This window comes from Gopherus evgoodei, chromosome 10 (genome assembly GCF_007399415.2).
Source record: "Gopherus evgoodei ecotype Sinaloan lineage chromosome 10, rGopEvg1_v1.p, whole genome shotgun sequence".
In the NCBI taxonomy this organism is placed as follows: Eukaryota; Metazoa; Chordata; order Testudines; family Testudinidae; genus Gopherus; species Gopherus evgoodei.
This window is the reverse complement of record NC_044331.1, coordinates 54,946,671-54,959,706: the sequence shown is the minus strand read 5'-3', so window position 1 is coordinate 54,959,706 and position 13,036 is coordinate 54,946,671. Positions and strand designations below refer to the sequence as shown.

The 13,036-nt window shown below is 45.7% G+C and overlaps 1 protein-coding gene across 3 annotated transcripts in view; it reads right to left on the bottom strand.

Annotated features, from left to right (window-relative positions):
- The window catches only part of KIAA0556 (KIAA0556 ortholog), a 187,336-nt gene that overhangs the window by 26,442 nt on the left and 147,858 nt on the right, over window positions 1-13,036 (bottom strand). For 2 of the 3 annotated variants that reach the window (XM_030579222.1, XM_030579223.1), the window contains exons 22-23: window positions 7,784-7,894; window positions 3,492-3,631 (exon numbers count right to left, since the gene is read on the bottom strand). The exons of the other annotated variant lie outside the window; for it this stretch is intronic. In XM_030579222.1, coding sequence (XP_030435082.1) covers window positions 3,492-3,631; window positions 7,784-7,894 — 251 coding nt within the window. The remainder of the gene's footprint in view (window positions 1-3,491; window positions 3,632-7,783; window positions 7,895-13,036) is intronic. 3 annotated transcript variants of the gene reach the window in all.

Sequence of the window (13,036 nt, the reverse complement as noted above, 5' to 3'; positions counted from 1 at the left end):
TTGATGGAAGCACAGAAGCTTCAAGGAGACAAGCAACTTGTTTTTCAGGTGAGTGAGGTCCACCAGATGGCCTCAATCTAGGAGAAGGTGCTCTAACAGACCTAAATGTGAAATTAAGGCCATACTGGCATGTAAGCTGAACACTAATCCTGAGTAACATGAGATGGAACAGTAGTTCCTCATACAGTTGGGGAAATGCAATGGAAAATACAAAACTCTGTTCTGGGGCAATGATAAGAGAACCAGGGCCAGGTGACTCAGATGTATCTGACATTGGACACGTCCTCTCTGAGAACAAAAGAAGCTATTGGTTTGCTGAGCGTTATCTGAAGCACGGGCATCCATCTCAAAGATTCATATGGATCTGACCTAAACCTCATTTGAGGCACCTTCCATCCAGATAATGGATCAGAGGACCCTCTCTGTGCAGATCCTGATGGATCTGGAAAGATTTTGCTCCAAGTCCCAAAATTAAATCATCCTAAATCCTCCTAACAGTTTCTAACTTTAGCATTGGCTTGGAGGGTACCAGACCTAGTGTGGAACTGAAGAATCACTTGAACACCAGGCCTGATGCTTCAGTGGATCCAAGTGTCTTGAATCTGACTGTTGAGAACAAAGCCTTGCACAGAAACATGGCAAAGAAATATAGTCAGAACCAGAGTCTCCTCTGTGCCTAGAAAGTGACCAGTTCAACTCTCCTGACCTACTTACTTCCAGCTTAGGGCTCTCTTCTTTGCAAGAGCAGTTGTTAAAACAGTCTCTTTTCTCTGAAAAGACTCCAACAGGGGAATCAAAGCCTTCTGAAACTCCAGATAAAACAGATGACCCAAGGATTCGGAGCCAGAATGGAAGATCTGCACACTATGGCACCTCAATCTGTGCAAGAGCATCACTAAGTTAATGGTTCTGATCTTTCCTCGTCCCAGAAGTAGAGACTGCACAGGCAAAATAAGTTTGGGAGTGTGACCTTCCACTGAATGCTGGAAACATTTTACATGGTTACTTACTGGTAACTGTCATTCTCTGAGAGTGTGGCCTTTGCATATTCATACTTGTGGGACTGATGCATCCTGGGGTTGAGCTGTGGACTAGAGAGGAGTCCCTTAGGGCCATTTGTCCCTTCTTCTGGATTCTGAAGGTACAAAAGGAAGCATGGCCCAAACCACTCTCAATTTGTTTCCTAATTTCAGAATTCTTTGCCTGAAACTCTGAAGAAGTGGGGAAGGTTGGCAGGGACTGAGTATATGCAGAGGCAACACTCAGGAAGAACAACAGTTACTGGTAAGTATCCTCCCCTTCTTTGAGTGGCCTCTGCATATTCCCACTGGTGGGTGATTAGCAAGCAGTGCAACCTACTCAGAAGATGTACTGAGGAGTTTTAGGTGATCAGAGATTGCAAGATTGCCCAAATGAGCATCAGCTCTGAATGGCAGGTCAAGAAAATATCATAAGTTCTTTTGTTCTTCAAGATCAGACATGAGTGAGGGACAAATCTGGTTTCAAATATATATAGAACTCCTAAGTAACAACTTTGCAAATTCTCTGAAAAAGACAGATGGCCTGCAATGGATGCTGGTTTTCGATTAGATGAGTACCATTAGATATATTCAGGTGAACGAACACCTGGTGAGTCATAGCAATGATGCAAAAGAGAGTTGGAGAAATATAAACAGGATAGAGGCCTGTAAGAGATGGAAACAGAGATGACTTGAGATTGACAATGTGGATAAAATCACTGCCCACATCACATTTCCCATATAGACTACTGTTTACAGAGAATTTGGCCATTTGGACTGTATCTCACTATGACTGAGCTGTAACTACACCTCTACTTTGATATAATGCTGTCCTCGGGAGCCAAAAAATCTTACCGCATTATAGGTGAAACCGCATTATATCAAACTTGCTTCGATCCACCGGAGTGCGCAGCCCCGACCTCCTGGAGTGCTGCTTTACCGCGTTATATCTGAATTTGAGTTATATTGGGTCACGTTATATCAGGATAGAGGTGTATTGCTATGAGGAATGTCCTCTTCAGAGGTGTATGGTACAGATAATACTCTCACCAATAGCAAAATGGAGGTTCCAAGAGCTTTGTGAAACAAGACTCCAGTCCCAAAGTAAAAGAGATGCATGCACCAGAGGGAATAAATACATCTGTCTTGTGGTACTCCAGCACAACCAACTACACTGCTTCAAAGAAATCAAGATTCTTTGGCACAGCCATGAAGGCAAAGTCTAGGGCCAAAGAAGCCAGGAAAAGGTTTCCACTACACAGCATTTACAGAAGATAAGAGCACATACGGGAGAAGAGGCAATTGTGTAAGGAATAACATCCACATGGCTGTGGCATTTCAGGTGTACTGCATACTTACAAGAGCCCGGTATTGCAATTAGTCTCGTGCTTTTCATTACCCCAAGAAATGCACATATCCAAGAGTTCTTACGTATCTGGTAGCATTGCCTCATTTATATTCACTGCACTGCAACACGTAATACTGCCTGTATAATTTCCCAAGCTGTTTTCTTTTGTTGTTTTTGAAATTTATCATTGACAGTTTAAGTTTATAATTGTAACTTTAACATTCGGAGAGCTTGTCCACAATGGAGTAGCAATCTGCACAATGGGGCTGTGATTTCTAAAGAGGACTAATGTGTCACTGTAAGTAACTGGTCTGTGTAAGCCCTGCTGGTATGCACACATCAGGGCAGGGCCAGGGCACGGGTGTTTAGGTTTGTGCGATTAGACAGTTGGCAACCCTACACGCAGGATCCCAACACAATAGCCAACATCAGATATCATGTTAGACCTTCTTTGGAAACTTCCAACCTGCCCAATTCTGAAAGGTTAAGTGGAGAAATGTAAATGTCCACAATACAGGTGTGCAAAATGGTTCATCCCCAAAAGTTAAACATAGGCCAGAACTAGTCTAGTTTATCTTCTTTTCCCTTTCAGATATTAGAGACCACACACAAACTTAAAATGATGCTGCTAGAAGGGGATGGATTACTCAGAACCTTGGGACATGGAACACTGTGCCTGTCCTTTCTAGTTCACTATTTTCAATACAGAGCATTGGTTAACATGAAATGAGTTGGTGTTCTGAGCCCACCTCTCAGTGGACAGGTGTCCACTGCACAAGACACACACATCTGCCTCCCCTGTTGGTAGTCTCAGCTGAGAGGCTACCTCAGCCTACATAGGATCTACATAGCCTGTTTCTAGAAGTGATGCCTCCATGTCAGAGTGCAGGCACAGGGGAGTCACAGTGTGGGGAAACCAGCATTGCTGTTGTCCATTCTATAGCACTTCAAGAGACAGCAGATTTTGCTTTGAAAGGTGTCAGTCCAGCACTTTACACTGGCATCAACCTCACTTTAAAAAGTATACACATACACACACGTTTGTATATCTGTATCTTTGCACACATCACACATACAGAGCACTCAAATGTCAGGAAGAGATGAAAACAGAAAAGTATTCATACCAAACCAGGAAGAATTGGTGCAAGCCACATGTGTCTGCCATCACCACTGTCATTAACTCTGTCAATGAGTTTATCTGGAGTTCGGATATCTCCACACACACCCTCTAAAATGTTGACACTGTCTGGAAAAGCAGCAATGTCTGAAACAAAACTTAAGCTTAACTAACCAAACAGGAAGAATCAAAAACACCATCATTTTACAATCTATGTTTTTTCTACCAGACTTCGTGATAATGTATAGATTATAAAATTCTTCCTACAGCTAGGCTGATTAGAGGACACATATTGGTGATTTGACAGTTAACTGAAGATTTTAGGGCCAGATTTTCAAAGGTATTGGAATAAACCAGCAGATGGCACCTAAGTGCGAGCAGCCAAGTCCTGGAGGATCAATGGCCTATAGGAACATAAGGTCAGAGGAGTCCATGGCAGCTGGGAGGAACTGGCGGGTGGGTGCCATCTTGGCTATAGTATGTGTGGGGGAGGGGAGTGGCTTTGGTGAAAGGTGGAAGGATTGTGTTTCCCTTGGTATAGGTGTGCATGAGTCTGGGGGAAAGGACAAGTTGTGAGCACTTTGGACTCAGATTCACTAGTGTCCCGAGGGCAGGTGATGATCAAGCAGTCAAAAAGCAGCACCCCACCAGGCTGGAGGCTCAGACTGAGCAGCCACCAGAGAGCAGTACACCTTACCAGGCTAGGGCAGCTCAGCTTTATGTACCCCACCAGTGGGATTAGAGGCCTCGGGTGAAGGGGTTAAAGGTTTTGGGCACCTCCAGAGGCAGAAGAAGGGACAATGCTGTTGTTTCACTGTTTCAGTGTTGTTGAATTCCCTTACGTTTCTCTCTACATTTAGCCCATTGGTCTGTACTTATTCCCATGCCTAATATTCCTTTATAGAAATGGTTACAAAACTCTGGTGTAATTCAGTTTTGTGCCAGGAGTTTCTGGACCTCCATAAGCAAAGGAGTCAAATGCCTGACCCGGCAAGGAACAGGTGCAGCAGTCTCACTCCCTAAGGACATATCCAGCATACGGAGAAGGGGGTGTTTGGCCTAGTATTTAGAAGCCTATTGAGATTTTTGAAAATGCCTACATGGATTAGATATGCCTAACTCCCACTGATTTCAAAATAGGTATCTCTGACTTCATAAACACAGTTTCATCCTCACAGATGAGAGTTTCCTCTCCATACTTTTCTGTGTTGAACCCCAGTTTTTTAGTATGAACTTGTGAAGGTTCCTCATGTGAAACCTGGGTCAGGGGATGTCAGTGGAAAAAATAATCATCCCAGGGGTCTGAGCAGGCTCTTATGATCTCTTTGAGCTTTGGATCTAGAGTGCCATACCTTTACAGTTTTGATAACCATTTTCCCTGTGGTAGTCTGTATGAGTAATTCCAGGCATATCAGTGAATAAGTGGGTCTGAGGCTGCCCTAGTCATGATTTAGCATAAATCTAAAAGATAACAGCACTCTGATGCCAGTGTTTGTTGCCTGTTCCAATTCAGTATGGTATCTTGTCTTTGCCAACTAGACAAGGGAACAAATGAATTTCTTTGGTTCTGACTTGAGCCACTATTATTACCACACCTCTGTGAATATGCTCAGAGATGTTTGTAGCTTGAAGATTCAAATCTATCGCTGCCTGAATGATCTTCTGATAAAAGTAAGAGTTTGTTTACTACGACGTACTGTTCCAGTGGTATGGTGACATGTGTCTCTCGACAGAGAAGTAAATAATATGTACTATTAAATGCCTTAACTTTACATTGGCTTGTGGTTTTGTAATAAGTAATGCAGTATTTTTGTCTCCAGATAAATAAATACTTTCTTAGCAAGGGGAACAGTTTGCCATTCTCGTCAAGACACCATATTCTAATATTATCATGCGTCAGGAGAAGAGGTTCCAGACTCCTTTACAGGGACCACTCACCCACAAGCTCTTTTCAAGACAGATTTAGGAAAAGTGTTCCTGATCTTGGAACAATTTCAGAAGTTTAAATCCTTGGTTCTCCCAAAGTTTTGAGACCATCAAAAAAATCTCAGCCTTCTAGTGCAGGAGAGGGTGCGGGTTCTGGGAGCTGTGAGCAGCCGTGCCTGCAGACAGCCAATGTAAACAAACTGTCTTGCAGCCTGCCAGTGGATTATCCTGATGGGCCGCAGGCCGCACACCACTGCATTAGAGAGTGAGAACACCCTAAAGGATCACATGTGTAGAAGAGCAGAAGAAAATGGAAATCTTGAGTTAGGGATCTCAACCAGGACAAAAGTCAGAAGGACTGCTAATTCTGGAGAACTGCTCCTCCCACTAAAGAGATGTGAGGGAATATACTGAAGGAAAAGTACAAAGGAAGGGAGAGAGATCTTTTTCTTGAGCAGAACAATGGAAGCAGCTTTGAAGCAGAAACTGGAGTTTGAGTGTCAATCATATCTTGGAGCAGTGGGTTACCAAGAGGTAAAAGAAGCTGGATACTAAGGCTAGTGAGCTTCTGAAACTTGCCAATGAAGCATTAGCCTACACACTGTGACAGAAGAAGCTGAGTTGCAGGGAAAACTGGTCCAGGACTGTGAAGGATGGTGTGACCAGGACACTAAAAACATGGGTGGAGACCTGCACTCACATGCAGAGCCCAGAAGTAGATTAGTGCCAGGCTGGTGTAGCTACAGGGGAGTTGTTTGACCCCTCAAAGCTCCAGAAAGGCCTTCCAAGAAGGAAAATTGGCTGTTTGTCAAAGAACTGGGAATCCCATGGCATGAACACTAAGAACCAGTACACAGAAGAAGCTGCAATAATGTCAGTAGACTCCTCAGTTACCCAGCAGACCTATATAATAATGGGCTGAAGGGAACTGAAGAAGAAGGCTGCTACAACTGATGGGAACTGGGCTGAAATCCCTGAGACTTGCTCTTCACGGGAAAAATTCTTAGTGCAAGCCATAAAGTGGAAGCAGAGGATAACCCGCCACAGAGCTAAAAAGGAGACTGGGGAACAGCAATCTTCACTGCTATAGAAGGAACTAACTGCACTCCAGAACCAGCTTAATGTCAAGCAAGGGTTGAAGTCTGACTTGGAGAAGGATAAAGAACTAGAGGACCTAAAGACTGAAGTGGACACCCTGCAAAAAGAGCTGGAATATTGCAGAGTAAGGCTATACAGAATGAGAACAGGCTGGTGAAGGAGTACAACAGTCAGCTGAAAATAAGAGCTGCCCTGCTAAAGCTATAAAAACATGGGACCATGAGGAACCTGCAAGACAAAGCCCCAGCCACTGTGCTACTAAAATGAAGGTGCCTACCCCAAAGAATAATGAAAACTTGTGTGGTTCTATGGTCCAGAAGATCATTTAAAAATATTCTTGGTGCAGGAAGAAGATCAATGGGGGATGCTGAGTGAGCTGTTAAAAGCTCTAGGAAAAAAAGGGTGACATTCTTAGTATTCAGAAACCCTGAGAGAGAGATGAGCTTGAATAAAGACAGTCTTAATTCTGAGAGATATGCTTGTGTCTGGCTGTAGCCAGGGAGGCTCCTCCCCAAGAGAGCAAGAGGCTGCCTCAGACCAATATAACCATGGTAAAAGCCCAACGTTGTTGACCACATTGAAGAAGCTCACCTCTTGAATCCTGATTTCTTTCCCTTTGGTGGTGGTTTGGAACTGTGGATCTATGCCAAGGCATATGAGCCAACAAAATAAAAAATAAAAGTAAAATAATTAAAATGTTTACCTGCTGCATCCGCAGGTTTGGCTGATCGCGGCTCCCACTGGCTGCGGTTCGCTGCTCCAGGCCAATGGAGGCTGTGGGAAGCAGTGCAGGCTGAGGGATATACTGGTTGCCCTTCCCACAGCTCCCACTGGCCGTGGTTCACCGCTCCAAGCCAATGGGGGCTTGGAGCGGTGAACCATGGCCAGTGGGAGCTGCGATCGGCCAAACCTGCAAACCCGGCAGGTAAACAAACTGGCCCGGACCATCAGGGGCTTTCCCTAACAAGTGGCAGACCAGATTTGAGAAGCACTGCTCTAATGGGCACTTCTATGAGAAGGATCCACCAGTCCAAGCCGCATTGCCAGGCCCATCCCAAGAGCAGGAATGTGAAGAGGCCACTTTATGAAGCAGTAACTTTATGAAATTGTACCTCAATAAATATCACCAAAAACTCAAGAGCAATCACAGCAGTTAGTCAGGAGGGGTAATACTGCACTTTTTGTATAGGTCAGCAGATGATGGTAGGATAGGGTCAATCAAAGACTGAAGAGTGCATATGAAGAGAAAAAGAAGCTCAGTCTGGTAAAGGATACTGTTTTCAGTGAGTAAGATTTTGTCTCCATGTTCATTATACAACTCTAGTCCGTTCAAACCAATATAGTATGGATCACCCCAGCTCGTTAGAAGCTGAAACTGGAAAATAACTGAAAGATGTTATTAAGGAAAATTTTGATTCCAACATTTTTTCTATTTCAGAAGAAAGTTATAAGAAAATATTAAATCTCTAAGGTGAAGAAATGACTGTGCAACCTTTGCTTTGCCCACTTGTGTGTATGCATTATGATACTGCCTTTAATTACAGGGGCACACGCTATTTAGACATCATACATTTTTTTCTACAGTCTTATTTACATGGGTAACATCTTGCATTATCCTTTTTCATTCTCTTATTACTTTCACTGATTCATTGTCATAGTGGTCAAATATTCCTTCCTTGATTTAGACTGCTTCTACCATAAGTTGTCTTCTCTCTAATTAATAATCTGCATTCACAGTACTGTACATATTCTTTTTCTCAAGCATCACGGTCTTCCCTAGGTGCTGGTCACATGAGCCAACTACTATGAAACTAAATAAGCTATGCACAAATACACCACATAGGTATCCTGATTTGTAGGAGAGGATTCAGGTAACTATAAAGCCCATTTAGCTAAGCTTATGTGGGCTACAATTAATGAGTATACAGATTCACTGATTCTGATGTCAGGAGGGACAATTATGATAATCTAATCTCGTCTCTTTCATAATACAAGCCATAGAATTTATCCAGTAATTCCTATGCCAAGTACAATAACTTCTGATTGAACAAGATCATGGCATTTAGAAAAAACAGAGTGCCAGGTGATGAGGAGTCCACTACTTCCTTTGGTAAATTGTTCCAATGGTTAACCACCTTCACTGTTAAAAAACTGTGCCTTACTTCCAATCTGAATTTGTCTAGCTTGAACTTCCAGCCACCAGACTTTTGATTAAATAGTTTGCACTAAGTGAGATTTGAAGACCTTGCAACATCCTTTTAAGTCCTTGTACTGGACTAATCCCAGACCCACATAGTAACTGGGAATAGGAATTGCCATCCTGGATCAGGCCAGGGTCCATCAAGTCCAGACTTCTGTCTCCAACAGTGGCCAGGGCCAGATACTTACCACAAAAGTGCAAGAAACCCCACAATGCACAGATGTGGGATAATATGCACCTTCTAAGTATAAGGGGGTAGCTGTGTTAGTCTGTAACCACAGAAACAACAAGGACTCGGGCGGGCACCTTAAAGACTAACAGATTTATTTGGGCATAAGCTTTCGTGGTAAAAACCCCCACTTCTTCAGATGCATGGAGTGAAAATTTCAGATACAGGCTTAAATATACTGGCACATGAAGAGAAGGGAGTTACCTTACCAGTAGAGAACCAGTGTTGACAAGGCCAATTCAGCCAGGGCTGATGTGGTCCACTCCCAATAACTGATGAGGAGGTACAATTCCAAGTGAGAGAAAATTGTTTTTGTAGTGACCCAGCCACTCCAAGTCCCTATTCAAGCCCAAACTAATGGTGTCAAGTTTACAAATGAATTGTAGCTCTGCAGTTTCTCTTTGAAGCCTGTTTTTGAAGTTTTTTTGTTTAAGGATGGTGTACACGAGTTCACCAGGGCTCGACCCTCTCTGGGGTGGAGGGAAGCCACGCCGGCTCACTACACACCGATGGGAGGGAAATAGTCCGGCCGAGGGTCTCCCTCGGTAGCTCTTGCGGTAGTCGACTACACAGTGGTTACGTCTAGCCCCGGCTCTGGCAGGGCAACAACCACTGGGTCAGGAGGCTCAGGCCCTCAGGCAGGGCTGAGCTGTAACAACAGTTATGAGCCTTGGCCCTATGTCAGGACGGGGCAACAAACACTGAGTCAGAGTGCTCAGGCCCTCAGGCAGGGCTGAGCGGTAATGAGAGTTTAAGCCCGGCCCTGGGTCCGGGCAGAGCAACAAACGCTGAGTCAGAATGCTCAGGTCCTCAGGCAGGGCTGAGCAGTAACAGTTTTAATGCCTGGCCCTAGGTCAGGGTGGGGCAGCAACCACCGAGTCAGAAGTGCTCAGGCCCTTAGGCAGGGCTGAGCAACAGTAACAGTTGTAAGGACCGGCCCTAGGTCAGGGCGGGGCAGCAACTACTGAGTCAGGAGGCTCAAGTTCTTAGGCAGGGCTGAGCAACAGTAACAGTTTCAAGGCCCGGCCCTAGGTCAGGGCGGGGCAGCAACCACTGAGTCAGAAGTGCTCAGGCCCTTAGGCAGGGCTGAGCAACAGTAACAGGCTTCGGCCTCCTCAGGCCAGGGAGAGGGGGAGTCTGCCACCCAGGAATGGGGTGGCAGGGGGGACGCAGGCCCTCCCACTCCACTGTGTCCCAGCCTGGAGCCCTAGCAGCGGCTGACGATCCACTGCTTAGTCAGTGGGGATCCTGGCCACAACACACTGACATAGGCTCCAGTAATGTTGCAGACAGACTGGGGTCGGCTGCCCCCGGGCTACTTCTGTACTCCCCCTCGGGCCCTACCTGGGTCCTGACATCGGCCTCTGCAGGGTCCAGGAGCATGGATTTGTCATGGCCGGGGCTGGTTGGCAGGTCCGGCAACTCCTCCGGGTAGCTGGCACGGGGCAGCTCTGGCAGCTCCTCCGGGTAGCGGGCACGGGGCAGCTCCGGCAGCTCCTCCGGGTAGCGGGCACGGGGCAGCTCCGACCAGTCTGGGCAGCTGCCTTGGGCTGCCGGAGCTTCCCAGACTTGGGCTCCCCTAGGGACGTCTGCTGTCTCCAGCGACTGGGCTCCTACTGAACCCTGAGGGCCAGCCTTTAAAGTTCCGGGTCGCCGCCTGATCCTTTGAGGGGCGGGCTCAGAGCTCACTAGCTCCGCCCACTGCGGCCTCCAGCTGGGCTCTTCCTCCTCCAGGGCGGAGGGGAGCCACACCGTCTCACTACAGATGGTTACTTTAAAATCTATTATTAAATGTCCAGGGAAGACTGAAGTGTTCTCCTACTGGCTTTTGTAGGTTACCATTCCTGATGTCTGATTTGTGTCCATTTATTCTTTTACATAGAGACGGTCTGTGATGCAGTAGGGACTGTCTGTGTGGGGAGTGGGAGAGCAGGGGAGGACTTTAGGGGATGGACAATGCCAGGGCCTGTAACCTGAGCTAGGTAAGGGAGGGGAAAGGTCAACACCTTTGCCCGGGAAGGGGACAAAGGAAGGGAGTGGCAGGAGGGAAGCAGTTTGAGTTTGGGCTTGGGGCTGGATGGGCGGAATTCAGGGTATCCTAGCTAGGATCCAAGCACCCTGAAAGCCCAGAAGGATTCGATGGAGGGGTCCTGACTGTGCCTGCAAGCCCTGCTGTAGCCTGTGTTCCTGTTGTCCAATAAACCTTCTGTTTTACTGGCTGGCTGAGAGTCACTATGAGTCCCAGGAAGAGGGGTGCAGGACTGGACTCCCCACACTCCATGACACGGTCCAGTTTGGTCAATGTACATGGCAGACAGGCATTGCTGGCACATGATGGGATATATCACATTAATAGATGTGCAGGTGAATGAGCCCTTGATGGTGTGGCTGAAGTGGTTGAGTCCTCTGATGGTGTCTCTAGAGTAGATATGGGGACAGAGTAGGCAACGAGGTTTGAGACAGGGATAGGTTCCTGGGTTAGTGCTTCTGTGGTGTGGTGTGTAGTTGCTGGTGAGTACTTGCTTCAGGTTGGGGGGCTGTCTTCAGGTGAGTATTTGCTTCAGGTGAGGACTGGCCTGCCTCCCAAGGTCTGTGAGAGTGAGGGATCGTTTTCCAGGATAGGTTGTAGATCGTTAATGATGTTGTGGAGAGATTTTAGTGGGGGGCTGTATGTGATGGCCAGTGGTGTTCTGTTATTTTCCTTGTTGGGCCTGTCCTATAGTAGCTGACTTCTGGGCAATCGTCTTGCTCTGTCAATCTGTTTCCTCACTTCCCCAGGTGGGTACTGTAGTTTTAAGAATGCTTGATAAAGATCTTGTAGGTGTTTGTTTCTGTCTAAGGGACTGAAGCAAATGCTGTTGTATCTAAGGGCTTGGCTGTAGACAATGGATTGTGTGACGTGTCCTAGAAGGAAGCTGGAGGTGTGTAGGTAAGTATAGCGGTCACTAGATTTCCGGTATAGGGTGGTTTTATGAGATCATCACTTATTTGCACTGTAGTTCCCAGGAAGTGGATCTCTTGTGTGGACTGATCCAGGCTGAGATTGATGGTGGGGTGGAAATTATTGAAATCCAGGTGGAATTCTTTAAAGCCCTCCTTCGTGTGGGTCCATATGATGACGATGTCATCAATGTAGCGAAAGTAGAGGAGGGGCACTAGGGGATAAGAGCTGAGGAATCGTTGTTCTAAGTCAGCCATAAAAATGTTGGTGTACTGTGTACCCATAGCAGTGCCGCTGACTTGAAGGTATAAGTTATCCCCAAATCTGAAATGGTGAGGACAAAGTCACAAAGCTCAGCCACCAGGTGTGCTGTGGCCTCATCAGAGATACTGTTCCTGACAGCTTGTAGTCCATTCTCGTGGAACATTGGTGTAAACAGCTTCTACATCCATGGTGGCCAGGATGGTCACCAATGCATTGCAGTTTCCTCAGGAAGTTGATGGTGCTTTGAAGATAGCTAGGAGTGCTGGTAGCGTAGGGTCTGAGGAGAGAGTCCAAATAGCCGGATAATCCTGCAGTAAGAGTGCCAATGCCTGAGATGATGGGGCATCCAGCATTTCCAGGTTTATGGATCTTGGATACAGACAGAATACCCCTGGTCGGGGCATCTCCTAACCACTAACAGAGAGGCTTGAGCCCTGAGAAGCAGGTGGATTTATAGCCTTTTAAACCTTGTTTTTAGTGTTTACTGTTATAATATTATATAGTCTTGATATTTGTGGAAATGTCCAATCCATCTTTGAATTTCATTAACTTCTTTGCCTCAGTGACATCCTGGAGCAATGAGTTTGTGTGAAAAAATATTGCCTTTTATCGCTTTTGAATTCACTGTCTCTCAATTACTTTGAATGTCTTCTTCTTCCCACTTGGATAGAGAGAAAAGAAGTTCCCAATCCAACTTCTCTATTTGGGAAAATTGATTTTAAAATATACAATTAACATAGTTTAGTACAAACCATTGTTATGTCCTGACCTACGTTCATGTCAATAGTTTTTGTCCTTCCTATTTAAATCGTGTCCAACTTTATTCTGTATGGAGGCTTATAAAAACAAGAGGTAGTTTTTAGATTTGATCCTGAATTAGAGGCAGAGCCAATG